The 26,008-nt window shown below is 40.9% G+C and overlaps 1 protein-coding gene across 2 annotated transcripts; it reads left to right on the forward strand.

The window, feature by feature from the left end:
* atxn7l2a (ataxin 7-like 2a) lies at positions 1–26,008 on the forward strand. Of its 2 annotated transcripts, XM_059329947.1 has the most exons (11): positions 1–130; positions 1,495–1,563; positions 6,871–7,207; positions 9,797–10,053; positions 13,569–13,651; positions 16,596–16,810; positions 17,691–17,871; positions 18,380–18,501; positions 20,331–20,392; positions 21,647–22,626; positions 25,662–26,008. In XM_059329947.1, exons 1-11 carry the CDS (start codon positions 1–3, stop codon positions 25,677–25,679), a joined length of 2,454 nt encoding a protein of 817 aa, XP_059185930.1. In that variant the 3' UTR covers positions 25,680–26,008. The 2 variants fall into 2 exon arrangements, with proteins under 2 accessions (XP_059185930.1, XP_059185931.1); XM_059329948.1 differs by lacking the exon at positions 20,331–20,392 and having other exon boundaries at positions 21,648–22,626.

Genomic DNA, 26,008 nt, shown 5'->3' on the forward strand with positions numbered 1-26,008 from the left:
ATGATGGCGGTGCGTGAACGCGCAGTAAAAGTAATGGCTGCTCTGGATCGGCGGGTGCCTAGCCTCGATGATTTCGTGGGTCAAAGCTGGACTGCCTGGGCCGAGTGGGCCGGTGTGACAGCGGCGGACGGTAAGGAAGCACATTGACGCAAACACTGGTAGCTACGAAGCCATTTAACCAAAGCACCGGGGTTTATTTTCGTGGAAACGGAGGACAGAGCTAACCATGTTACCCAAACAAAGACCCTGCCGGGTCCTAGTGCTGGGTGGGTAACATGTTGCTCTCCCCTCGGTCTCACTGCATACGTTGTCTTTAAGAAAAATAAGTGATAGCTCTTAAGATGTAGCCGTTACAGCATGCACTGGACAGCGGTGGCCACGGAGCAAGCTGCCAGCGGTGAACGGATGTGTTTGATGTGAGTGAGACCAGCCGGGCAGCGGTGGCACCAGAGCGGAAGGAGGCTAGTGTGGATGGCTGGCCAAGCAACTTCTTACCGTGGAGAGCTAGGCTAGCTAGCTAGCAAGCCAACCAGACTAGCCGTAGACGACGGAGCTGTTAGCGTTAGCTGCTAATGCTATCAGCAGCAGGAGGATTGAGAGTGGACACCGGTGACGGAGGAGGAGTCTGATGCTGTTGCCACCATATAAACGCTGGCCCAGCCTTTGATATGAGCTAACGTTACTCTGTGTTCTTGTCGCTTCATTTCAATGTTCTCCTCTGATTGCCAGCCTCACCGCCTCCATATATCTGATGTTAAATGTCATGTATGCGACAGGATATCTTATATTTGCAACAACAAAAATACATTGTGTGCTGCTTTATTGATGTTGATTTTTGTTTTATCTGGGTTGTATGCTCAGCCAAATGGGCTTACAAGATACCATTACCTATTAAAACAAAAACACAAGAGAGAGGGACCAGAAACCAGACCAGAAACATAGGTTATATTAAACATAATAGTGAATAAATAAACCACCATGACGTTTTACTCTCAACTCATCATAATAGGACAATAAAGACAAAAAGGGGATTTATTCTCAGCTTTTCCTAATTACAAGGTTATATTTGTAACTTTATTTTCTTAATGGGAACAACTGGCTTCAGTTTAAGTACAGTATCTCATATATGTGACTTCGGCACACAAAGTGCTTTTGCCCTTTACCATCTTTAAGTATGTGCGCTCACTCATTGTCTGACATCACTCCAAGTGCTACTTTGTCCACAACTATCAAATAAAGTCTCCCTCGACCACACAATACATTTAACTACTCATAGCTGTTAGAAAACAAATATGACTAGAAAAAATGGTCACTAGAGAAGCATTTGACCTGCATATCAGTCCTTTATGTAACACAGCTTTAGGGCCTTAGGTTTATGTACAGAATTTGTGCTGTAAGCTTAGGCTTCTTCTTATTAATGAACCTGACATACAGCTTTGGAAAACATCTGACCTTTCAGTGGTCTTAATGAACATGTAATGCATGATGTTTCAGGGCCTGATGGGGACGACTGCAGCAAGAATGGCAAAAAGGCTGCAGAGGCCATGTCACTCAGTAAGGAGGGTAAGTCTGAAATTTTTTTATCTACAAGACGCATTAAACTATGTTGTTATTTCGGACATCTGAGTGTTGACATTACTATTAATGCGCATTGACCTGTAATGCCTCAATTAACTGTGCCTCAGCTTCTCTTTGGTCTCAGGCCTTTCCAAAAGACAATGGTGGTACTAGTTTGCAGAGACCAGGGCGAGTATTTAAGCTGGGTAGTGTTGTGATTAGACGCCTTCCTGTACGTAGCCTGGCTGTCTGTAGCAGCAGCTTTCAGACAGACACTCATCCTTTTGTATGTGCAAGTGTCAAAGCATGACATGATAAATTAAGAGAAGTCCCTTGATAGTATATCTGTGTAAGTATGTGCACCTTTTCACACTCAAGCTGCATCTATGCAGGGGTAGGTAGTGTAAAGCATTACAAGGAACGCAAATTAGTTACTTAGTATTTAGGGTTTTTTTTATGGAATGGGTGCTTTGCACGTTCCTTTTGAAAACTGTACTTTTTACTTATTCACTATCACAAAAACTTATTTACTAGTATTTTTGGGCCATTAATCTAGTTTTGTTTGCCGTTTTTACCCTGTTGCAACTTATCTGCTCTATACTGTGCATTATGCTATAATAACTGAAATCATCGTCCAAGCTGTGCTCTCGCCATGCAAGAGCTTTAACCCGTCTCCCTAAAAAAACGCCCTGGGCTTTAACGCAGGACCAACAGGTCTCCTTTAAATGCAGACCTACCCGTACTTCAACAACAAGCTATGACTGTTATTTTGCCACAATAATTATTTCTGTCGTAATGATTATATTCATAGTTGCATTGTTCATATCAAAGCAAGTAGTCTGGTTTGCTACATGTTAAATATACATGCAACAATAGAGAACTAGGCAGTTAGCAAGTATGCTATGTTTAAGTGATCTTATTGTTACCTTCATGTAGCTAAGTTAAGTAAAATATTTCGATTAAACAAAAAGGTTGAAATTAGAAATGGTAAACATACAAAGCAAAGTGCATTTCCTCGTTATCACAGTGTTGCACTGAATTTCTTACCTTTTTCCAAAAAGAGACGAGAGACTTGACCCAGACTCTTAATCAAAGACTTCAAGCTCGGCTGAGACTACAGCCTATCTTAAAGACTTGAGGTTTGACTCAAATTATGGACCTAAGACTTTGACTTACATGAAATCGCACATTATCAATATTAACACAAATTAACTTGTCCTTCGGCCACTTCATTACAAATATGATGAGGTTATAATTTTCACTTTTACTTGTGGATTTTTTAAAAGGATTAATCATACGTTAACTAGAGTAGATATTTGTTTCAGTAATTTAAACACCATTGCATCTATGTGGTGTCAGCATGGTGGTCTGCAGCCCCTGCCTGTAGACAATAATCCTATAATTTCAGGTTCATTAAATGTACCGGATTTTACTAAAACATTCCTATATGTTGCAACAGCTGCTCTATAAGCCATGTTTACTCCGTGTTTATTTACATATAGAGCGGAGAAGTGAGATCTGATCACACGTGGTCACTCAAGACGCATGTGCCAGGTATGAACAGCCTCTCTCCACCATTAGTTTAGCTGCAAGGTTGCTGGGAGGTGCAGACACCACACAGTGGTGACTATTGTGACTTTGTTTCAGTAATATGGCTGATTTAAACCTCTAGTCCTCAACAATATTATGGAGCTTGTATTTACCTTTTAATTTATATTTTAAAACATTAAACTGTTTAACTGCTAGTATTAATCGGTCGAAGTTGTTGTTGGTTAACCGCTAGACAGACTGAAAAAACAGAGTGACAGCGGACTCGTACTAACATGAATGTGTGTTGGCAGGTCCGCTATATATATATACACACATACATAACTAGTGTTTATGAAATATCTGTATCCTCTTTGGTGCTGCATGTTTATAAACAATGTTAATTTTGTCGTGTATCACAGCTCTTGCACATGACATGGAGCAGCTTTGACCATTTGTGGTTCTTCAGTGGTGTTGATAGGCTATTGCTCCTGATGTGTAATTATTGAAATAGTGCTATAGGCCGGACCATAGACTGTATATTTAGACAGACTACATGACCACAAGTGAGGACAAAACATTTGTGTATTCCCCAGTTGGCAGGCTGCAGTATAGGCTATGAATCCCACCGCTCCATGTTAGTGGATGGAACATGAGCCAAACTAAAAACTCAAAGCAAAGGTCAAAAGACTTTTCCCCAAAAATGTTTTGTCATTTCAGTTGGTTCTTATCATGCTCATGTACGTTCAAGTGTATGTAAGTGAATGGATCTGGGTCAGTTTTGACCCATGTTGTGCATTAGAAGAGTAGTGACACAAAAAGGGATTTTAGTTTTGATGTTTGGGTTTAATAAGTTATTTCATTCTATTAAACAGGGGCCTAAGGTCATGATTGACAGTTGTAATTGACTGGCGATTGGTCTGGTGGGAACTCTATACTGCTGGCTTCACTATTGGCATGATTGCATAGATTCTGCATCCAAATGAATTCACCAGTTCAAGATGGAAGCAGCTGTATCTGTGATATTTTGGCATACATACAGTGGGAGGTAGTGGTGATGCGTTGTTTTTATACAGTCTGTGGGCAGGACATTGAGTGAGATGACAGTCAGACAGCTGCATCAGAGTCAAAGCACATTTTTCATTTATTTTATCAACAATCAGATTAAAATTTTCTGTAGCTGCATCTGGTTGAGACAGTTTTTTTTTTCACAGCATGTGAGCTGAATGATCAGGGGAAAAAAACTATGCTTTAGGTTCTCTGTCATATTTGTCATCACTTATGGTCGCTCCAACATCTGTCTTGTCTGCCATACTCATGTTTGCCATTGGTTGTATAAAGAATGGATGATGTGTCTCCCCTGCTCCAGCTGTACAACACTGAGGCCTAAATATCCCAGATACAGACACTGCCACTTTGCGTTGGTGACGTCACACGGAGCCAGGGTTTGCGACCAGGGTTTTCAGAGTAGTGACCAAGAGTGGAGCCCAGTGGAGCGTTAATTACAGTTGTCAATCAACTATCCAAACATATTGGAAAAACGGAACACCTGAAAAAACATCATCATGATTAGAACTTATTAAAATGACATAAACCGTATTTGGGAAACATTTATTTGACCTACTTTGTTTGTAGTTTGCTCCTGTCCCTTCACTTACATTGAGGGGTGGGATTTATAACCTATACTGCAGCCCACCACCAGGGGGCAATTGATATGTCATGTCCTCACGAGTGGGGAGCTGTCATGTAGTCCAGCTTTATATAAGTCTATGGCGTGTGCACAGACAATTGATGGATAAATTGTAAGAGAGCAAATGAGACTACATCGCTCCTGCAGTGTGTTCAAGTAACAGTGAGTCAATAGCGAACCTAAAGTCACGTTACACTTTCCAAAACTCCACACAGGCAACACTTGCTGCAATATAATGTAAAGAAAAAAGATGAACTGAAAGTGGTGGCAATCACACCTCTTCCAAGACACATGGCAGCCTTCTGATGCACCAGAACACTGTGCCTTGATGATAGGCTGGTTTTAATTTGTGTGGCGTGTAGATTGTTTAATGTAAATAACAAAGCGTTTTAAACATAGTATAACAATGTTGAAATTCAGAAGTTTGTACTTAATTTGAAATGACATTTTAGTTAATACAGAGAAAGTAAAGAACCAAAAAATATATATACAGTATTGCATTCCAGATACCAGTTCCAGTATTGTTATCAAATGTGAGCAGTACGCAACCCTGCTGGTATCCTTAGAACTACCAGACCTAAATCCATTAGTCCTAACTTTGTCATCATATCTTGTCAGGAAGGGGGGTAAACAATGCCCCCAAAGTCAAATTTTGGTCAATGAAAAACTGACATGAAGTCTCTCTTCAAGATATCTGAATGAAATGTGTTCTATAGGTCCATTTTATAGACATGCCCACTTTATGATAAACTATGCAGTTGATACCTGATGTATTTGAATATTTGTATACATACTGGGGTCCCTGATAAGTCTTAATTGCATTAATTGAGTATCACTGAAAAGCTGAAACTCTTGTGGATTCAATGAGACCAGTTGCATGCATGTGTGATGTTAGTCACCTTAGCAGGCTTGGGCAGTACCTTCAGAGTATTTATATTTTTGACAGTGCTTAAAATCATATCATCTGTATTTCCAAAGACTCTGGTATACTGTAATACCAAGCCTACCCAGTTAAATGCAGTAAGACCATTTCTTTGAAATTGACCTCGGTGTGTTAAACGACTTTTTGCTCTTGGTTAAATTTAGCACCACATTTGTGTAAAAAATGGTATTAAACCAAAAATTGCTGCAACAACTTATGAGACACACCACTTCTATGTTGGATGTCCTGCTGATATTTTATCTCCCCCTGAACATTCCCTGTTCCCACCTCTCTTTAAAAAAGTGGCAGAATGTTAAGAGTTTAATCCACTGTCGAGATACGTGACTAATTGTTCAACGTGTATATTTTTTTAATGGTGATTATGTCTTTACCTGTAGATGACTTCAGGTATTTACTAATTTATAGTGAATGCAGGAAGAAACACAGTGGGTTACAAAATGGCATTTACCAGCTGAATGCCATCACTGGAGTGTTGTCAAACTCTGACTGTAATTTCAAATCACAGCTACAATCTTTCCATAATGCAGCACCAACCACATTGTCATCAGGGCCGTGAATTATACAGTGCCTCACAATACAATACTGTTAAAATATGTTGCCCAAAACAATCACGGAAACTTGATACAGCGATATTCAATACATTAGCAGACAATAATTTGCAGTACATCATGAAATTTATGTATCTGAAGATATTTGTGGTGTCAGTTTCACAGAATGACAACAGAGATGAAACGATGTACAGCAAGTTCCATAAACTCAGCTTAGTGCCTCTTTAACACACACACGCATTGACTACTTTCCATATGCCATCGTTCTAATGTAAGAAAGCCATAACGCATCAGACTAAACTGCCAGAAAACAGAACAGTTTAAGGGTTCAAATATTTAAAGGAGGGATAAGCTCATTTGATAAGCGCACCACAAGGAGTCATAAAGAGTAACTCTGATAATCCTTTCAGAGGGTCTGCATGTTTTAATAAAAAATATTTATATTTTGGGCCACTGTATTGATAATAGGAAGAGGAACATGCAAGGGGACGTTATAAGATCTGTTCCTCTTATTGATATTGTCCCATTCCCTAATTGTCATGTAATCTGATAATGTGTGTCCATATATTTCCTCTCCTTATGACTCTACTCTCATCTCCTTTAAGACATGTCCATCTTTGGCCTCTACCCCGGCCATGACGACTTCTACCTGGTGGTGTGCAGCCATTGTGGCCAAGTAGTGAAGCCGCAGGCATTTGAAAAGCACTGCGAGCGACGACACGGCCCTCTGGCCAAACTATATGCCCGACTACGCTCCCCCACCCCTGCACCCCAACCACAGCAGAGGCCCCACCACGGACATTCTCCTTCACATGGGACCAATGCTTCTGCTTCATCCTGGGAAGGTCGTGGCCAGGGGGTCGGGCAGCTACGGGCGGCCCCACCATCGCCTTCCACTCCACCTCAGTACAGACACTCCAAGACCTCCAAGGATGGAGTACGGTAAGAACAGATGGTGGCAAGTTGGGGAGAAAGCTCTAACCAGAGCTTAAGCACTAGCATAAACACTGAGAACTGAGAGATGGCTAACCTGCCTCTGTCAAAAGGTAAAACTATCTGCCTATCAGCATCGGGAAAGCTTTCCAAGTGACGCATTACAATATGTTTCTTTACTCCACCTTAAAACCAAAGGGTAAACATGTCATGACGTAGTTTTTCGGGGGATCCTGTGCCAGACTATTTCTTAAGCGGGAGCAGTAACCTCTGTCAAAAAAAACACGAAAAAGTCCAACACAACCCCAGTATCAAGCAGCCAAATTTGGGTGGCAAAATCTACTAAAGTTACTATAAATTGGAAAACCTCCCTCTCAGACGATCCTTTCACCTTTACCATTTCATTAACATTTTTGGTGCTGACAGTTTGTGATTAAAACTATAATAAAGCTACAGCTCTAAATTGCAACCATATTGGTTGCATATGCGCCAATCATGAAATTTAATCTGTGCAACCTGAAAATACATTTGAGAGCATTTGTGCATGTGCCAATAGTAGTGGTGTAGCCTTTTTTTTCCATTTCGTTGGTTCATTAGTGCATGGTTTGTGCTTGCCGTCAGTGTTTTCTATTAAGATTGTGGCAGCCCTCCATAGTCTAATCTTTCCTGCTAATGTTACATTTCTGTAAGGTACTTAAAGTATTTTAAAAGTATTCCTTGTTTAAAGATACTTTGCGTTGCTGTTGCCTCAGCAAAGTGTCTGTCACCCCCAGTCAGTCAGTCAATTCCCCTGATTCCCCACCTCTTCCTCCTCCTCCAACAACAAGGGATAATCCTCTTTCTGTCTCTGTGTGAGAGATCCCAAGAAAAAACACAGTAACAAAACTTGTAATTTTATGAATGTTGTTTCTTTATAGCAGACTGAGACAGCTGCTCCAGGTAGCAGAAGAGGCAGCAGGACAAACAGCCTCAGCTGATTCTTGTAGAGGGACAGTCAGTCAGAGAGGTGTAACAGGGCAGGTACCTCCCAAAGAGGCAGCAGGGGAGACAGCCTCCCCTGAGGTAGCGACTCCAGGTTAGTTTACAGCAGAGAAAAGGGCAGCAGTTGAGCTTCGTTTCATTAGTGCCTGGTGCATGCAGTTAAAAATATTTCAATGTTTTTCACACATTTAGCCTCTTGATTTTGCTCTCAAAGTGTACAAGGTTGATGCATTTACCTCGTCTAAATTTTCTTCTAAAGAAAAATAATAATAATAATTTAAAAAGATTTTTTAATACAGGTTTTACTGCACGAATTTAATGCCAAATGAGCTGTCAGCTGAGTTGTTCATTAGCACCAGCAGAAGTGGATTTAAAATAGCGCACCAAAAAACAAATGTCTTAACAAGAAGCTCATGGAGCTCACCTGGTTGATTATATGCCCCATGGAGTGAGTTTTACTGCAGAGGCCGACCTGCACTACACTGCTGCATGCAAATAAGCCTATAAATAGTGTGATCAGTCATTAATTATTAGATGGCATACAGGTTAGTGAGTTTTCTAAGTATATTTCTTAAGTTTAAAATACCATATTGCTTTGTTTAATGTTATTTAAATGCCTTAATATTATATTGAATTATACTGCATACAGTATTTCCCACAGGTTGAGAATTTACTTGGTATGTGGTGGTGGCATGTTGCGGTGTGGTTTGCTATGAGCCGGTTCAGAATAAACTAGCGAAACAAAGTTGTTTTTTTAACTCTACTTATTGTTTAAAAATACTAGACTATGACATGGACATGTCAAAATAAACAAAACAAAAAACATTTCATAATGTAATAAACTTCATTTTCATTCATTTCATTTTCAAATGTGAAATTATTTACAAAGTTGGCATTTCCTGTCTGAGCAATGAACCCTTCTTTGCTTTGATTAAAAACAGAACCATTTCTAAAAATAGAGAAATCATCCCTGCAAATGGACTTTTCTAAGTTTGAGTTTAAGATACTTTTAAAACACAAATGCAGACAACACAAAAATGAATTATCAAATGGTAATTATCACATATTTTTAAGATCCATCTATTTTTAAAGATCACCAGCTTTCAAACATTAATTACGATACTGTTTAAGCTGCTTTAGCTATCATCTCGTAAAGGGACGACACATAAGGCTGCAGGTTTTAGAATATAACTTAAGCATGGGAGTGTCTTGTTAGGAAATGCAGTGAGATCCATAATAATGCATGCAAATGGTCTCTGTGTGCTGTAACATTACATTATTGTTTGAAAAAAACCAACCAACTGGAATTAGGATATTATTTACCCAGGTCACCCAAGTAGAGCTGTCTGGGAAACTCTGGTATAACTGAAGAAAATGCAAATACATTTCATCACTGAAATGTGCATGATTGTGTTCTTAATGTGTATAGATTTTGTTGTTACCTAAGAACAAACCTTGAATAAGAAAACTCTGATGAAAGCAGGTTTTAAGAAGAAATTTCATACATTGTTGAACTATATCTGCTTTTAAAAACACATTTTATTAATTGTTTGATTATATTTTGCCACTTTTGTTAAAAGCTAACTTGAGACTTGCTCCTCCTCTTCCATCACCCAGACATTCCCCGCTGGAAAAGTCCACCCACAGCAGCCACACAGAGTCCTCAGTATTCAAGCAGCCGCCGCCTCTGGAGCCTCCAATCAGTTCTCCACCTCCATCACTCAGAGATCCGCCCTGGCCGCACGGAGGCACCCCGCCTGCTCGGCCCTCACCCAATGACAGGCCCGCCACCCAGAGCCAGAGGAAGGACTCCCCTATGGCCTCTCCAGTGCCAGGCCACCGCATCCCCAGACCCTACAACAAAGTGGCCTCCAGTGAGTACAAATGGGTTGGTTTGGAAATAAGAGTCAGGAGTTAAATGTATTCTTATCATGTAATTTGATCTACAGATCACTTTACCTGCCACAATCACTCTATTTCTTAGATGCACACTGAAATGCTTGAAGAGGAAGTATGTTTTTATAATAATATGAAGCTGGAGTTTGAAGCCACGTTGTCATTTACATCAACCCGCATAAATACGCCGTCGAGCGTCATTATAACTATGCCAAACCTATTATATGGGCGGCAGTGTAGGGAGAAGGATAAAGCCATGCAAGCCAATCAGAATCCTCAGAATCAACAACAAATAACACGAGCGACTTCCTGTTCCTTTCAAAACAACTAGACAGAATGAGCGTGAGAACCTAAAACCCAGTTTCTCCCAGTTGACACGACAACACATAACCAGAGTTTTCCAAATTCTCCACTTTGCCTGGAGTTTTTAGAAATAATTGTTTTCCGTGATAAAAACGGGGTTTTCGTGTAAATGAGAGGCCAAACCGCATGGAAATATCTGCGTTTTCCCTTGGTGTAAACAGGGCCTAAATGGCTTAAAAGTTATCATGATGAATTATTATGATGGATCTTTTTTTCCACTGTCCTGCCAAAGTGATTAGTGAAATTATGCTCTTCATGTTTAAAAGGTCATCTACCACGAATAGGTGTGTGCATTTACACAGAAAAATGAAACAATCACGGGACTTTGCAATCCGTACAGCAAATGAATTCCTCTATCCCCAGACCCTCGACTTGGATGAGCAACAACTCTAAGGCTTGTCCTTCATTCTTCCTCTGAAATGAGCTGGCCTTCTGTACCAGCTAGTTGAAACTGCTAACCTCAAAGTCTTGATGCCACAACCACAGCACACCACTGTGGAAAACGGAGCACTGGTTACTACAGACTGATAGATTTCTGCAGAAGCCTGTTGCACACACTGAAGGATCTGAGTAGTGTTGCAAAGTAAACGGATACTAGAAAGGTATCACAATAGTCTATTTAAACATTTTAATGGCAATGACCGCTACGTCATTAAACTATTGAGTCTGGTTCGTAAAGATTAACACATCATATTCAGATTACTCTGTAAAAAGCTAGGCTACATTGTATCAAGTGTAATAATCATTCTCTTTAACCACCTATCCAAACTCTGGAACCGATAAAAACTGACATTGGGTGAGAGGCGGGGTAGATGCTGGACAGGTCTCCAGATTATCACAGGGCTGACACATGGAAACAGACAACCATCTACGCTCTCATTCACTCCTTTGGGTAATGTGGAGTCACCAATTAAACCTGCATGTCTTTGGACTGTGGGAGAACCCGGATAGAACCAACGCTGAGACACGGGGAGAAAATGAGAACTCCACAGAAGGTTGAACCTGCAACCCTCACTGTGAGACCAAAGTGGTGTATCCCTAAAGTGTAATATGACCATATGTCATATTTTTTGTGGGTGGACTATTTAACACTAAGGCCATATGATCATTGTAAGCTAAGCTAAAGTGTTTAACAGGAAGTGACTGTAGTGGATTCCGAAAGCTATGCTGTATTATGTTTGCAAGTGCCATAGCTTGCTAACATTTAGCAAACATTAGCTTGCTAACAGCTAACTGGCCTCCTTAGTAGACAGAGTGCTAAAAAAAATCATGATATGGTTAGATAATTAATTAATTTAATTTTGATAGCTTTGCATCCCTAGGTCGTACATTGTTGCACCAATAGTTTTGGCCTCCAGTAAGCGTGATCTTCAGAGCTGTACTCTATTAGATTTCCTCATGTTTTAGGTTATTGCTGTGGTGTCATTTTAATATCAGTATCACAATATTAAGGCAGGATATCATATCAAAGTCATAATTTTGGTTTCATGACAACAGTAGATGAGAGTCCTAAAGAAGAGCAGTCTGCTCTGTCCCTTCTTGAAGAGGACTAAACTACTGTTAGTTCAGTCCAGTTTTTTTGTTGATTTGATTAGCTGATGATACGTCTGTCTTGACTCGACAACATTTGCTGCAAGTGATTTTCTGTCACACAGCAGGATAGGTAAAATTAGTTGTTTACCTTTTTGAAAGTGAGCTGTATGCAAAGATACAGTACAAAATTGTCTGCAGCTCTTCATCTAATAACTCATTGTAATTGTTTCTACCAGCAGCAACGTAACGTGACGAGAAGAAATGCAGGAAAGAAACTAAAGTTTAGACCACAGAGATTCAGTCAGAACGAAAGACTGAGATCTGAACACAGACATTTAAAAAACGCTTTTCTCTCTGGTCTCTTGCACATGTGCTTGTTTGAGGGGGAGAAGGGGGGTTGTCATGGGTTGATTGTGGTGAGTGAGACATCACAGTCTCGCTTGGAGGTGGGCTAGGTACAGAACTGTACAACTCGGTGCGCTAAATCTGGTAATGGGAAAGCAAATTTATGCAGCATGGTTTGGCTTGGCACGGCCAAATGGGCCTATAGAAAAGCCCTAGATTAGTCCTCTATATGCTTCTGTAAAAATAGTGTGAAGCAAAGACTGCATGTTTCAATCAAACCAAACAAAATTACTTTATTTATCCCCGAGGGTAAGTTCAGTTAGTCTGGTAGAATCTCTGTTAGAATGAGACAGCCTGATGGCTGTAGGAGAGAAGGATCTTTTGTATCTCTCCGTCCTGCAACAGAGAGAGAGGAGCCGTCCACTGCTGTTTTTTTGGTCCATAAAGGTTTTGTGTAGCAGATGATCTGGGTATTTCAGGATGGCCTGGAACATGTTGACAGGTCATCTCTCCACCACCTCCTCCAGTGTGTCCAACCTGGCTCCAACCACAGGACCAGCTCTTTAGACCAGTCTGATCATCTGTGTGTGTGTGATGCTGCCTCCCCAGCAGACTGCAGCATAAAACAACACACTACCACCACAGACTGATAAAACATCTGCAGCATCTTATTACAGATGTCCAGAGATCTGAGCTTCAAGAAGAAAAAGAGGAGCTCTGCCCCTTTTTGTAGAGAGCGTCTGTGTTTAGGGACCAGTCCAACTTATTATCCAGGTATACACCTAGATACTTAGAACTTGGTACCACCTCCATGTCCACCCCACAGGTATTCACTGTCAGAAGGGAGGGCTTGAACCTGGAGAAATCTCTGATCATTTCCTTAGTCTTTGAGGTGTTCACCATAGACTGTATAAGGTAGTCACCCATATTAAATAAAAAGTGTATCTTCACAGACAGACTACTGAAAAAGGTGGCTGAGTTTCCTCCTGGGTATCAAGCAGTCAAAGATACCACGGGCAGAATTCCAGCTTGGTATTATCATAATAATAATAATAATAATAATAATTCATTCAATTTATATAGCGCTACAGAAAATAAATAAATACATAAAAACAAATAATAAATGTGGCTTGTATGAACACATTCTGTATATAATGTATAAATGTCTGTTTTTTGCGGTTGGTTGTTGGCATTGTTTTGATTTGCTGTTGACTACTTGACTTAATACCTGACATGCTCTGTGTTCCCTCAGAGAGGGAATGTGACTTGGACAAACACTGCGGTGTCCTTGACCCTGACAGGAAGAAGGTCTGCACCCGCCTACTGACATGCAATGTAAGCTCCAAACACACTCTGCTTCACCAGCCTTACTCCTTGTGCCTCTTAATCTCATGTCTTTTGCAATATTTCTTTCTAATTTCTCTGTCTTTGTTTTATTTTTTTTAAGGTTTATTTTCAGCATCTGATCCTGTTACCTTTTGCTTTTGAGCTAATCAGTCCACATCAGAGTGGGAAAGTAGGCTCTACCATGACTATTTCAGCTGGGCCTTCAGCTCAGTCAAAATTCAGCCTCCCACACACACACTGAAAAAATAGCAACAGGGCAAGATATTGTGCATTGAATAGTAGGGATGTGTATTGCCACAGTTTTTTATCGATCCAATTCACAAGCAGGCTCATAAATATTTGCTCTGAGCCAGAGCACTGTTGGAATATGCTGTTGTGATATTCAGAGATAAACATTAACATTACGGTGGGCCCTCTGTCTGAGCAGCTGGAGCAGCAGCACTGATAAACAGCTCAAACTGATGCTAACTACCGTTAGCTAGTAGCATTCAATAGTAAAATGTCATGGCAGCTGAGTCTCCTAAGCTTCTTTTAAAAGCACAGGCGTTGCTAAACAAGGTGAAAAAGAGGGATTAGTGTATTGGACGATGGACAAGCTCGTTTCCCCTCTTTTCTATTTATTATGTTTAGGCAATGTGGTGTTGACATTAAAAAAAGTGATGGCATGGTCGCTGTCTGTTTATCTTTTCTCTCTGTGCCCATAAAACTGCGTGATATAGACCTGTAGAGTCACGCAAGACTAACGGGGTTCACATGAATATATATATATATATATATATATATATATATATATATATATATATATATATATATATATATGATGATATGATAGTAACAGTCCTTCATTGAAGACAATAAAAGCACAATTGAAAGATTTAAGTGGAAAGAAGAGTGACAACCATGTGAGATCAAAGTCAGTGTTCATAAATGAATGAACAAGTCACTGCTCCGTGTTGCTGATGAGCACTGACTGATACTGAGTGGTGAAAATGGTTCCCACACAGGAAGTGTCCTTATATGGTGGCTAGTGTGTGAAAGAAGAAGTGTGAGAGGCCACATCCAGCCATGTACAGACAGGATGACCTGATTAACAGGAAACGACAGGAGTGGTGGGAAAGATACGCAGGAAATCCCCCTGCGTCTTCTCCCTGCTCTGTAGGTGGACAGACTCTCAGTAGGGGGCTGTATATTCTCTTCCACCTGCACTAGTAAAAACATGTAATGTAGTTATTTTAGCTATTTATTTATAATGATGGAAATGAGAAATGTGTTTATCAACAACATAATTGCATAGATTGCACAGCTCCCCGGGCACAGTAATGTGCTGCCCACTGCTCCTTGCATGGTGTGTTCACTTGTGTGTAAAAAAGGATGGGTTAAATGCAGAGGTTGAATTTCCCCATTGTGGGATTAATAAAAGTAATTAATCTTAATATTAATCTAGATGCATAATTCAACGGTAACAGCAATAGTGCTACTTAAGTATGCTCCTATTTAATAAAAATAAGTTGTGTTATTAAAACTCTTGCAGGATTTTAATGGATTAGTTTTCTGAGAGAAAATGTAAAGTCTGTAATTTACGAAATACCAAACATGAGCTGGTACCTGCCTCCTCAGTGTTTGGTTTCTCTGGGACTAAACCATTGATGGGTGCTTCTCGTGTGACTTTATTGATCCCAACACAGTTACCCTTACTCTTACTCAGAGTATCAGACTAAAAATGCATGAAAAATGTACAGACAGAGGACACTTGATCTAGCTCTGATTGAGGGTGACAGGCTGTACTTGCATACTGCACTGGATAGAGGGAAATGGAGCTCTACATGGTTACATGAGACCCTCAGAAGGAAGAGAAGTCAGTTCTTTCCTGTATGATGATTGGTTTAAGGCTTACTTTTGAATGGTAAATGGACTGCACTTATATAGCGCTTTTCTAGTCTTTGCGACCACTCAAAGCACTTTACACTACAGACAGTGCTCATTCACACATTCATTCTTGTCCGAGGGTTTTACTTGGTTGAGGCTACCCTAAACGGTGCCACCTGCCTGTTTTGGAATTCATTCATACACCGATGAATGCAGCATCAGGGGCTATTTGGGGTGCACTATCTTGCCCAAGGATACTTCTACATGTAGGCTGCCATGGTCAGGGCTCGAACCACTTCCTTCCGATCGGTGGGTGACCGATCTACCAGCCGAGCCACAACCGCCCCGAATGTCTCAGGATGGTCACCTCTAAATTCATACAATTGGACAATGAGGAAAAAATGCATGACATCTGGAGCTTTTCACCTCTGACTAAAGCTCGGTGCATACAGGGAACAAAACAGCAAAACAGTGAGGTGCATCCAGCAGACAAACACGAGGCACTCAGCAACGCAAAAGCAGCCACTTAAAGCTGTAAAAACTCACTGTGTGAAAGGGCCATTACCCAACTCTCGAATTGTCACCTCAGCGTTTCCCTTTTCAAGTTAAAGGAGCTTTCAGAAAGCAAGAGGTTGCTGCTGGCACATCCATCATTCCCCTTGTAAAGATGGCAGCAGTGGTAAGGAGAGAGTATTCTGCTGCTCTCTGCAACTGTTGCTGTTGTTTTGGTTTAACTTTTTCAGCTTGCCTTCACAGCTTGCACCATGGAAGCCACAAAAAAAAAGTTAAAACCCCACAATATGAAACATTCTAACTTGTATCTGAGATCCCTGAATTATACACCTCTGCACCAACAAACTGGTCAGTGAAGAGAAACACGTTTCAGCAACTTCAGCCTTGAAGTTTGATTATCCAGTTTGGATCAGTAAACTATGTTTATATTATTAGTTAGTACAATTATCTGAATTAACTGTGTCACTTGTGTAAAATAACAATTTCTTCTAAGAATGTCAATCAAAATAGAATTGTGAAACTAATTGTCTGTATCCTGTGTTCTGCTCCTCAGATCCACTCCATCCACCAGCGAAGGAAAGTGGTGGGCCGCAGCAAGAACTTTGACCAGCTAGTGGCAGAATTGAAGACCAAGGTTCGAGAGAAAGGGGCCCAGTCCCTTGAAGGAGGCTCCTCCACTGGACGATCCCCCAGCCCAGAGGCCCCCAGACAGGAGCCGACTGGGGCTCCACACTGCAGGAGGCCTCTGGCCAGCCTCCCTGCTTTCAGGTTTGTAAACTTAAGATAGCTTGTGATGCATATATAAATGTGTATGGTGGCAGCTAGGGCTTTTATAGATTATGAACCAAAAATAATGCAATGCAAAAATAAAACAAGACATTGAGGTTTCTGTGTCTGTTTTAGAATGGACAGCGCTGTAGTGTGCTTGTGTGCGTCTGCTATTGTGAAGAATAGACCAACATCACTTATTTCACTGCTTTTCGTGGTTTTAATAAGACAGTTTGTCGAAGTATCCTTGGGCGAGATACGGAACCCAAATTGCTCTCAATGCTGCACCATTGGTTTGGTGAATGGAAATGTATTGATTGGCAGGTGTATGAATGTATGTGCAGAGGTTAAAGGATGATCTGTAGAGTAAATGCATATTGAGTGGTCGCTATGACTAGAAAGGTACAATGCAAGTCCGGGCCATTTACATTACATTAACATACACTTTCGGGCCTATTTTAAAAACAAAAAAAACCCCATGCTTCACTTCCAACAATGCATTATTCAAATGTGTGCCTTGCACTGAAAACCTGGCCTCGGCCATTTCACACACAGCACCACTGAGAGCACACACATATTCACAGATGTCACATGGAATGTAGGGCAGCATGTGTGCATGTGAAGGCTCTATTACATTGCAACAATGACTTGAATGTGATTAATCATTTAGCCCTTGGTAAAGCTGATACATTGTATCAATAGGACTAGGCTAATTATCAAACACCTCCCAGTTAAAAGCAATACAGTTGATCAGCACCACGGGTTGAATCATCATCACCTCCTTAAAGTAGTTAGAGAGGTGATGTATTATTGAATATTATAACTATGTGCAGAATATTTGAAAGCAAAAAGATGATTTGTTTTTTTGTTTTTTTTACAGTCGGCCTGCAGCTGTGTCAGAGAGCAACACAGAGGAGGAGAAACAGCGTCAGGATGAGGGGAGTCTCCGAGCCCCCTCACCTCTTGTCCATGGACGAATCTCCAGTGATGAAAGTGAGGCAGAAGGACCAGAGGAGCTGGTTGAGTTCCCATCTTCTGCTGCACATCCCAGACCACTAGCGGTGAGCAGTTTTGTACTTTGGTTGCACAATGGGAAAAGAGCACTAGGTAATTCCTGCCAACCTAGTTCTTGTTTTTGAAGTCCATGTTTGGTAGCTGCCCAGAGTTTTGATATTTGGCTTGAGGACTTCGAAGGTCAAGCAAAATCCCCCCGAAAAAAATGTTAATGGTTTGAAATGGCGTTTAGCATTTTCTGACCCTTTAGTATCCTTCTCCAAATCTTTTTTTTAGAAATAAGTTTATATAATTTTATCTGTCTGTCTGTCTGTCTGTCTGTCTGTCTATCTTTCCATCTATCTCTCTCTATCTCTCTCTCTCTCTCTATCTCTCTCAATAGCTTATGCAGATAACTTAAAAATGCTGTCAGTCGGCCCCAGAAAAACCAGAACTAAGACTCTGATGAGATGTGACAGAATATAATACAGGGTGTCAGACATTGGCCACCAGTGTACACATACCAGGAGGAGATCCTTGCCTGTTACCGTTTTACAACAAGCCTTCTTTCTCTAGGTATGTTCATTTGGCAGCCATGCACTGGGCCACGGCATCTACACGTTTGACAGGAGACTTCATCACTTGAGGTCAGCTCTCAGCAGCATGTTGGAGCAGCACATCAGCGCCCATCTTTGGAAGTAAGAAACTCAAGATCACATTCCTGCTTGGCCGTTTTGGCTTGCTCTTCTTTTATACTGATATTTCTTAAAATGTTTGCAAGAAGAAAAAAACCCCATTTTGAATTGTAAGACGCACCTACCAGTCCGCACATTACCTACAGTAGACAGCAGTCAGCATGATCAGTACCTCATACAGACCCACTTACAACAAAACAGAGCCATCCCTTTAATATAGTTTCCTTTCCTTAATGCTGCTTTTTATGTGACTGAAAATAAGGCTGGGAATTTCAAAAGTTTCTGATGGTGATACAAATATCGTCTCACAATTAATACTAAAATGGGTCATTTTTCCCAGCCTGTCTTTCCAAGTATGAAGAAATTGTATTTTTCTACTCAAATCGATTTGTATTGGTTGCATAAGGTTACCAAATGTGTTCAATGGGATAGCATGTACATTTAAGAACTGTTCATCCAATCTACTCATCTTCTCAAACTTGGCGATTTATGAGCTTTTAGCTAATAGCTTGGAGACTGGTATGACCAAATTGTGATAGTAACACATTGTTTTAATTTGGATTAATATTGAAATATCATGTTAGTAAATTAGGTTTCTACTGAATCACTGTGTTGCAAAATTGCATCTAATTAATACAATGATTGCTGAATAGCATAGTAGTAAAAGTAATGTTCATAGTTCTAAAATGAATACAGTAACAATGCTTGGTTGTGTATATAGTCAGTTGTCTTAAAATGAAATGGATCTGTGATTGTCGGGATAATTTTTTTTCTAATCCAAATAATCTGACATATGTAATTCTTTTTCTTTTTTATTAGATCCTAGCACAAAAAGTGCCAGGGCCAACAGTCCCTGGCATGACAACGTCATTGCTGGGACCTTTTGAAATTCAAAGGATTGCTATTGCGATTGTGTACTGTACCATTTGGAAATGCCACGCACCTCCAAAATTTGTAAAAATGCGGATAGGGTTGCACAGAGGTAGACCACATAGCAATGATTGGCTAGCTACAACAACAACATTCATTTTCATTCATTCATTCATTTTTGGTAACCTTATGCAACCAATTAATTATCCATATTCGCTTATCTGCACTCTGGGGGGGCCAGCTGACATTGGGCGAGAGGCGGGGTACACCCTGGACAGGTCGCCAGACTATCACAGGGCTGACACATAGAGACAGACAATCACGCAAGTCATTAGAGTCACCAATTTAGAGTCGCCAATTAAATCTGCATGTTTTTGGACTGTGGGAGGAAGCCGGAGTACCTGGTGAGAACCCACGCTGACACGGGGAGAACATGCAAACTCCACACCAGAGTGAACTGGCGACTCTCTTGCTGTGGGGTGAGAGTGCTAACCACTACACCACCTTGTAGCCCACAACAACAACAACAGAAGAAGAGAAATAAAGGTCGGTTCTGTGAGCCGCTCTGACCCAAATCGGTATAAAAAGACCAGACATGGATGGAGACTGCGCCATGTCTGCCCCACGCCTAACACACTGAGACCAAGAAGCATTAAACAGCTTTAAGTATATTCAAATCCGTATTATAATACATTTTTTAATCAAACAAAGGAACAACATGAACACAAGAACAATATGATTACTGTCATTACAGATATACAACCAAACCAATGAAAATAAAAGAATAATAAGACATAAACAACTGGAGAGAAACTAATGAATCAGGCTTTGTTTTGCATTTTGTATCATCACAATTTATGAAGGTGGGTCAGATCAGTCGTGTATTAATACCACCTGGTGCCCATGGATAGCTATTGACGAGGGTTTGACAAGTGTTTAATGTTGTCTTGATATCATTTCAGAAGAAATTGCAGTAATGCACAACACGGTGTCGAGATGAGCGAAAATGATGAACGTTGCAAAGGGGAAGTTTGCCATTCCCTTTTTATCTCATCATTAAAAGAATTGTTCTGTTAATCCAGTCAGTTATTAATAGGGTGCGAAACCAAAGAAGCTGTCTACAAATCACAGACCGGTTTTTAAATGTTTAGTGATTTGTGGTAAGAACTTTTAAACTGGTGATATGTAACTGATAACTTTGCACCAAGCAGAAATACTGTTGTTGTTGTTACTTTCTGCTTAAATTACTCTTAACTCACATTTAGAACTGCATCCTTGCTCTCAGCAGAAATTATGTTTAATGTGTTTGGTTTTTACAATTTCCATTAATAATTTAACTGTCTTATGATTTTATATGATCAAAAGGCTCAGTATCTGATCACAGAATAAGTTAGCTTCACACGCCATACTGTGTTTGCTACTATGGACACAATTTAATCTCTTATAGGTTGTCGTGGTACTAAAATTTCAGATTTGACACAGATACACAGGAACATACTCAATACCATTTTCAATATCGCAGGTGAAAAATAAAAACAAACTGACAAAAAAGGCATAACTTAAAAAAAAACAACCCAAAACATTAGAACAATAACATCAATGGCAGCGTACTGCAAAAAACAGTAACAACTGTATGGTATGACTAAATTACTAATGGTTAAACAGCTAACATCAACGTGTGCTGCCAGCCAGGTTAATGTTTATAATAACTGTTACATGTCTATGTTGAAACAGAAGTTTACTGACCTCTGAAAATTCTCCATAAAGACTGGAGTGTTGTTGTGCTACTTGACTTAGTTTCCACCACTTTGTAGCATTCCTTGCTAATAGGCTTATTGACATCTTTCACCTGTGTCTGGTCCTCTGCCTCATGTTCCATATGGAGTTTATATTTTTTTTGATTTACGACCAAAAGTGGCCGGGAAGGCTCTCCTTCAGCAGCACCTGCTAGTATTGATATGTTTAGCTGCTAATGATGGCAGGGACTGACCGTCCCTCCTGCAGCGGTGCTGTTGTGTGTGTCAAATGGGGGAACGAAGACAACACTGTTGGCATCAATACTGTTGCAAATGAGTATCTAATATGATGCTTTTATTTTTTTGTATCTGATTATTGATTTTATTTGACAACGCTAGCCTGTAGTCAAAGAGATTTGACCTCCCATCCTCAATTCTAATGTTAAAGAATCTTGTAATCCTATAGGACAAGAAGTTTTTTTGTTGGCACGTTTTGTCCAGGTCTGTCTGTTTGATTTTTGTATATATTTTCTTTAAATCCAGGAAAATACCTCAAGCCACAGACCTTCAATCTCCACCCTGCTCAGCCAAGACCATCACTTCCTCTTCGCCCTCCTCCATAGCTGCCACTTCCTCCTCTTCATTACATTCTAAGGTCCGCACAGGAAGTCATATCAGCTCTTCCCTCAAAACTGCATCCTCTTCCTCCTCTTCTAGTCGTGGTCCAGGGAGACCTTCAGCAGCTATACAATCAGAGAACTCTGGGGGCAGTGGAGGCAGCATCAGTGGGGGCCACCTGGTGTCTCCAGGTAAGCCTGTGGCAGCGCGTCAGTTGGGACCCGGGCGACCCAAGAACCCTGTTGGGCGTCCCAGCAAGCAGATGCTGAAGCTGCGAGAGGAAGCCGCTGCTGCTGCAGCCCTCCGCAAACGTAAAGCCCCGTCCCAGGAAGGGGAGCACTCAGGCCCCGACAGGAACTGCATCATCCTGCAGGACCGGGGCCGGCCACCTTCTGCTGCCTCTTCCTCCTCCTCCTCCTCTACATCTTCTTCTAAACCCCCCATTTCCTCGCCTCTCCTACATGGACAGACCAATGGCACGCTTTCACCTAGCAGTAAACCACGGCCCCAGCCATCCCCCTCAGAGTCTCATTCCCCTGCAGCCAAGGCAGTCTGGACCTACAGACGGACACATACTCCTCTGGGCCATCCATCACCCCCAGATCCCTCCTCCGCCACTAACAATTCCCATAGCAGGGGTTGCGGGGGTGACTCAGGACTGCACGGGCAGGGCAGCGGGAGGAGCTTTGAGCACCAGGTGCTTATGAAGAAACGCAAGGGGGGTGGCATGGAGGAGCATTCACCATCCTCCAAACCCTCAACGCACCGCCTGCCCTCCTCCTCTTCCAGCTCTGCCACCACCTCCTCCTCGTCCTCCTCTCCACGCTCTAACTATTACCCCTGGAAGGAAAGCAAAGGCGGGGGGCTGGCTGGGGCAGTGGAGAAGAAAATGGGCACACAGAAGGTGAGTTTGGAGTTTTTACCGATGATTTTTGCTTTTAGTTGATGAATAAATGAATGAATTAATTTTTTAGTGCTCATTCAATACTTAGATTAACTTGACAAAAATAACACCAGTTTGATGTAGATTATCCATCTTATTACACAACTACCTACTAAAGAAATTAATTTAACTGTAGGATGTATGTCTGTGGATTGAGGCACACCATCCATAGCAATGCACTGTTTACATAGTAACAGTCTAAAGGGTAAAGTTTTATTTTGGGTCCGGTGTGTTGACAGGAGGCGGTTATGCAATACGTACTGCTGCTATATACTTGGTTATTGCACAAATACGACTGTTGGTAAATGAAAGACAACAAAACTCAAGAAAGCCCTTTATGTCAGAATTGAATGAAGGTGAAAGCGCGAGTGACCATCCACATGGGACGCTCTGTACAAGAAGCGAACACGGCCGCAGGAGGGACGCTCCACTGTTATTGGTCAGACCCATACTGAGCAACCTATTGGCTGTGAAACTTGATAGCGTTGTCATGTTCAAGTTCCAAGTGCGAGCGACGCACAAGTCAGAGTACAAGTTTCAAGAGTGCTTACAAAGGGTTTGAATTGAAATAGAAGACTCCAAGTGAGAGTGAAGAAAATGTGTGTAAGCAGCAAGTTTTGATAGCAAATACAGTTTTGAGCTCAAGGGCAGAAAATCTGAGTGTGAGCAGTGATATTGTGAGAGCAAGAGAAGAGGTTTGAGAGAGTAGTAAAACAATCTGGATGCAAAATCAAGTTTTCCTGCTCTTAAAGTGAAAATCCTGCTCTTGAATAAAGATGGTCAATAAACTCCATATCTGTCTTTCTTTCTGTCGACTTTTCTGTCTGTCTACAACAAATTCTGAGCCCTCATCACTTCCTGCCTCTTTCTGATTGGTCCGCCTGTCATTCTGTCTGTCTCTATCTATCTGTCTGTGTTTCTGTCCGCCTGTCCCTCTCTATTCGCCGTTCTTATTGTCTTTCTTTTCCTCTGTTCGACTTGGAATTTCTACAACTTTATACTTTCAACTACAGTCACCATTCAAATGTCAAACTGCTCTACTCTTTAAGGACTTTTAATTTTTCCTTTTTTTGTGAAAATAAAAATATTGTTATTTTCATTAGTTCTTATAATGGCAGTGCTCTAAAATGAATCAGTTTAGCTTTGAGCCTTTCTATCCATATCTCTCAGCTTTGAGCTTTTTTGTGTATTGCACCAGGTCACATCTGTCTTCTGAATAACTCAAGTTTTGATAATTTTTAGCGAGCGAAAAATTGACATGGCAATTTTTAAAGGGGTCCATTGACCTCTGTCCTCATGACTTCTGAATGAAAATGGGTTTTATGGGTACCCACAAAACTCCCCTTTACAGACATGCCCACTTTATCTTATCCCGTACTGTTTTGGGCAAAGAACATGAAGTTTTTTCTCATTTAGTACAAATGTGGTTTTTTTTATTGCACGTCAATATTGTAACAAATGCAATCAAACCATCCACTGTTTGAAGTTCAGTTCATACAATGGAAAAGAAAAACGTCTGCGACCCCTTTGAAATGAACTGGTTTTCTGCATTAACTTATCATAAAATTTGATCTGATTTGCATCCATGTCCAAAGTATAGACAAACACGATGTGTTTAATCTAATATCACACAAACAATTATAATATTTCATTTCTTTATTCAGCACACCCATTTAACATTCATAGTGATGGTGAAACAAGTAAGTGAACCCTTCGGCTAAAGACTCCATCAAAAGCTAATTGGAGTCAGGAGTTGGCAAACATGGAGTCCAATCAATGACACAAGATTTGAGCGAGGTGATCACCCATTTTGACCTTTAAGAAAAAATACAGACTGGCGTGCCAGCCCTAGAACGAACAACACAGTGTTTCCTACAGGACTTTATGAGAGTCTGGTGGGACAGATGAGAGTCTGGTGGGACAGATGAGAATCTGGCAGGCCGCCAGACTCTATAGTCATTCGTTCTGGACTGCTATATTAGGGTTTCCCATTAATTACCTAAAGATATAGTGGAGTAATGGAGTCCTGACAGAGAATTAGGTCACGCTTTCTCTGTGATTCACTCTGACCCTGACCCACGACCTTTTCATGCTCAGCTCTGTCTTCACTGTTGCTGTTTTTAGGAAGATTCACGGTGGCATTGGCAGCATTACCAAAGCAAGAGTAACTACATTTCATTGACCTTTTGACACACCTTTGTTCTATGGTCTAAACACAGCTTTGAAAAGACAAATTCAGACAAAGTAGTCTAAAACTCAAAGGGTTATAACACAGATTGGTTATGTTTTTGAACTGACAAACACTCAGTGTCCGCATTGTTGGTATTTAAGGTTTCAACTGACTTTTAAAAAACTTTTATGTGAAAAATTGCGTTTAACTAATTTCCATCATGTAAAAATAAATCAGCCAAAACTTAGAATATATCATGTAGTTGGTGGTCTGTAGGCAGGTTTTCACAACCCTATAGTTGGGGCAGAAAAACATTAAATATGGATTAGTCAAAAAAGTTAGTCATCATACCAACTTGCCTGTGTCGCTAGGAGCTGTTTCCATGGCAACAATCAGTTACACCTGATACACAAGAACCTGCAGTCATGAGGTGCATATCTTTTCATTTAAAAGGCAGAGTAGCCTTTCTTCTACAAGACTGTTACTCTGTTGGCGTTAACAGAGTAAGTGAGGTTACAGCTGGATGAAGCTGAAGCCCAGTTGGGTGTGTATTTTAAATTGGATGCTGCCCAGAATACAGAGCAACCTGGTTAATTTAAAGGTACACTACCTGATTTTGGTACAGTGTTACCCCAGTGCCCCGCTTCGTTTGCCTAAATGACCAAAAATAGAAATGAGTTGAGATTCTTCTTTGGATTCTGACTTTTCTGACACCATGTATGGCAGTTTGTTTTATTCTACCCCCTTTTGTACACCTCCTAAGTGAAGCACCAGGACCAGCTGTCAAAATTAAATTAATAATTTCATTTTTTTCTTTTTCCCACAGCCAAAACTGCACCATTAAGTGTGCCTGCCTTACAAGCCACCATGAGGGAGCCAGCTCTGCTCAGTCCAAGACTGAGGCAACAGGACTATGTGTGTATGTGCGTGAGTGAGTGAGTGAGTGAGTGTGTGTGTGTGTGTGTGCGTGCGCTTTAAGTGCAGTATGAATGTCTTGGTGTGTGTGAATCACAGCTGGGTGTGTCAGTCTGTGTGTGAATGTCTGAGGGTGAACTGGGAGTGGGAGGGTGGGATGAAAATCAGATTATGGATTTAGAAATACCTCAAGACCATCTGGTTATGCTGCTAAATTAAATATGTTGGTTTATAAAATGGATTAAAATGTCCTTTACA

The sequence above is a fragment of the Centropristis striata genome, chromosome 3 (assembly GCF_030273125.1).
Source record: "Centropristis striata isolate RG_2023a ecotype Rhode Island chromosome 3, C.striata_1.0, whole genome shotgun sequence".
Lineage (NCBI taxonomy): Eukaryota > Metazoa > Chordata > Actinopteri > Perciformes > Serranidae > Centropristis > Centropristis striata.

Bases quoted from the DNA above. Each gene is read 5' to 3' on its own strand.
- atxn7l2a (XM_059329947.1), top strand. From the start codon at position 1: ATGATGGCGGTGCGTGAACGCGCAGTAAAAGTAATGGCTGCTCTGGAT. The intron at 1,564-6,870 runs GTAAGTCTGAAA...ATCTCCTTTAAG, and splicing joins CATGTCACTCAGTAAGGAGG to ACATGTCCATCTTTGGCCTC. The intron at 7,208-9,796 runs GTAAGAACAGAT...TCCATCACCCAG, and splicing joins ACCTCCAAGGATGGAGTACG to ACATTCCCCGCTGGAAAAGT.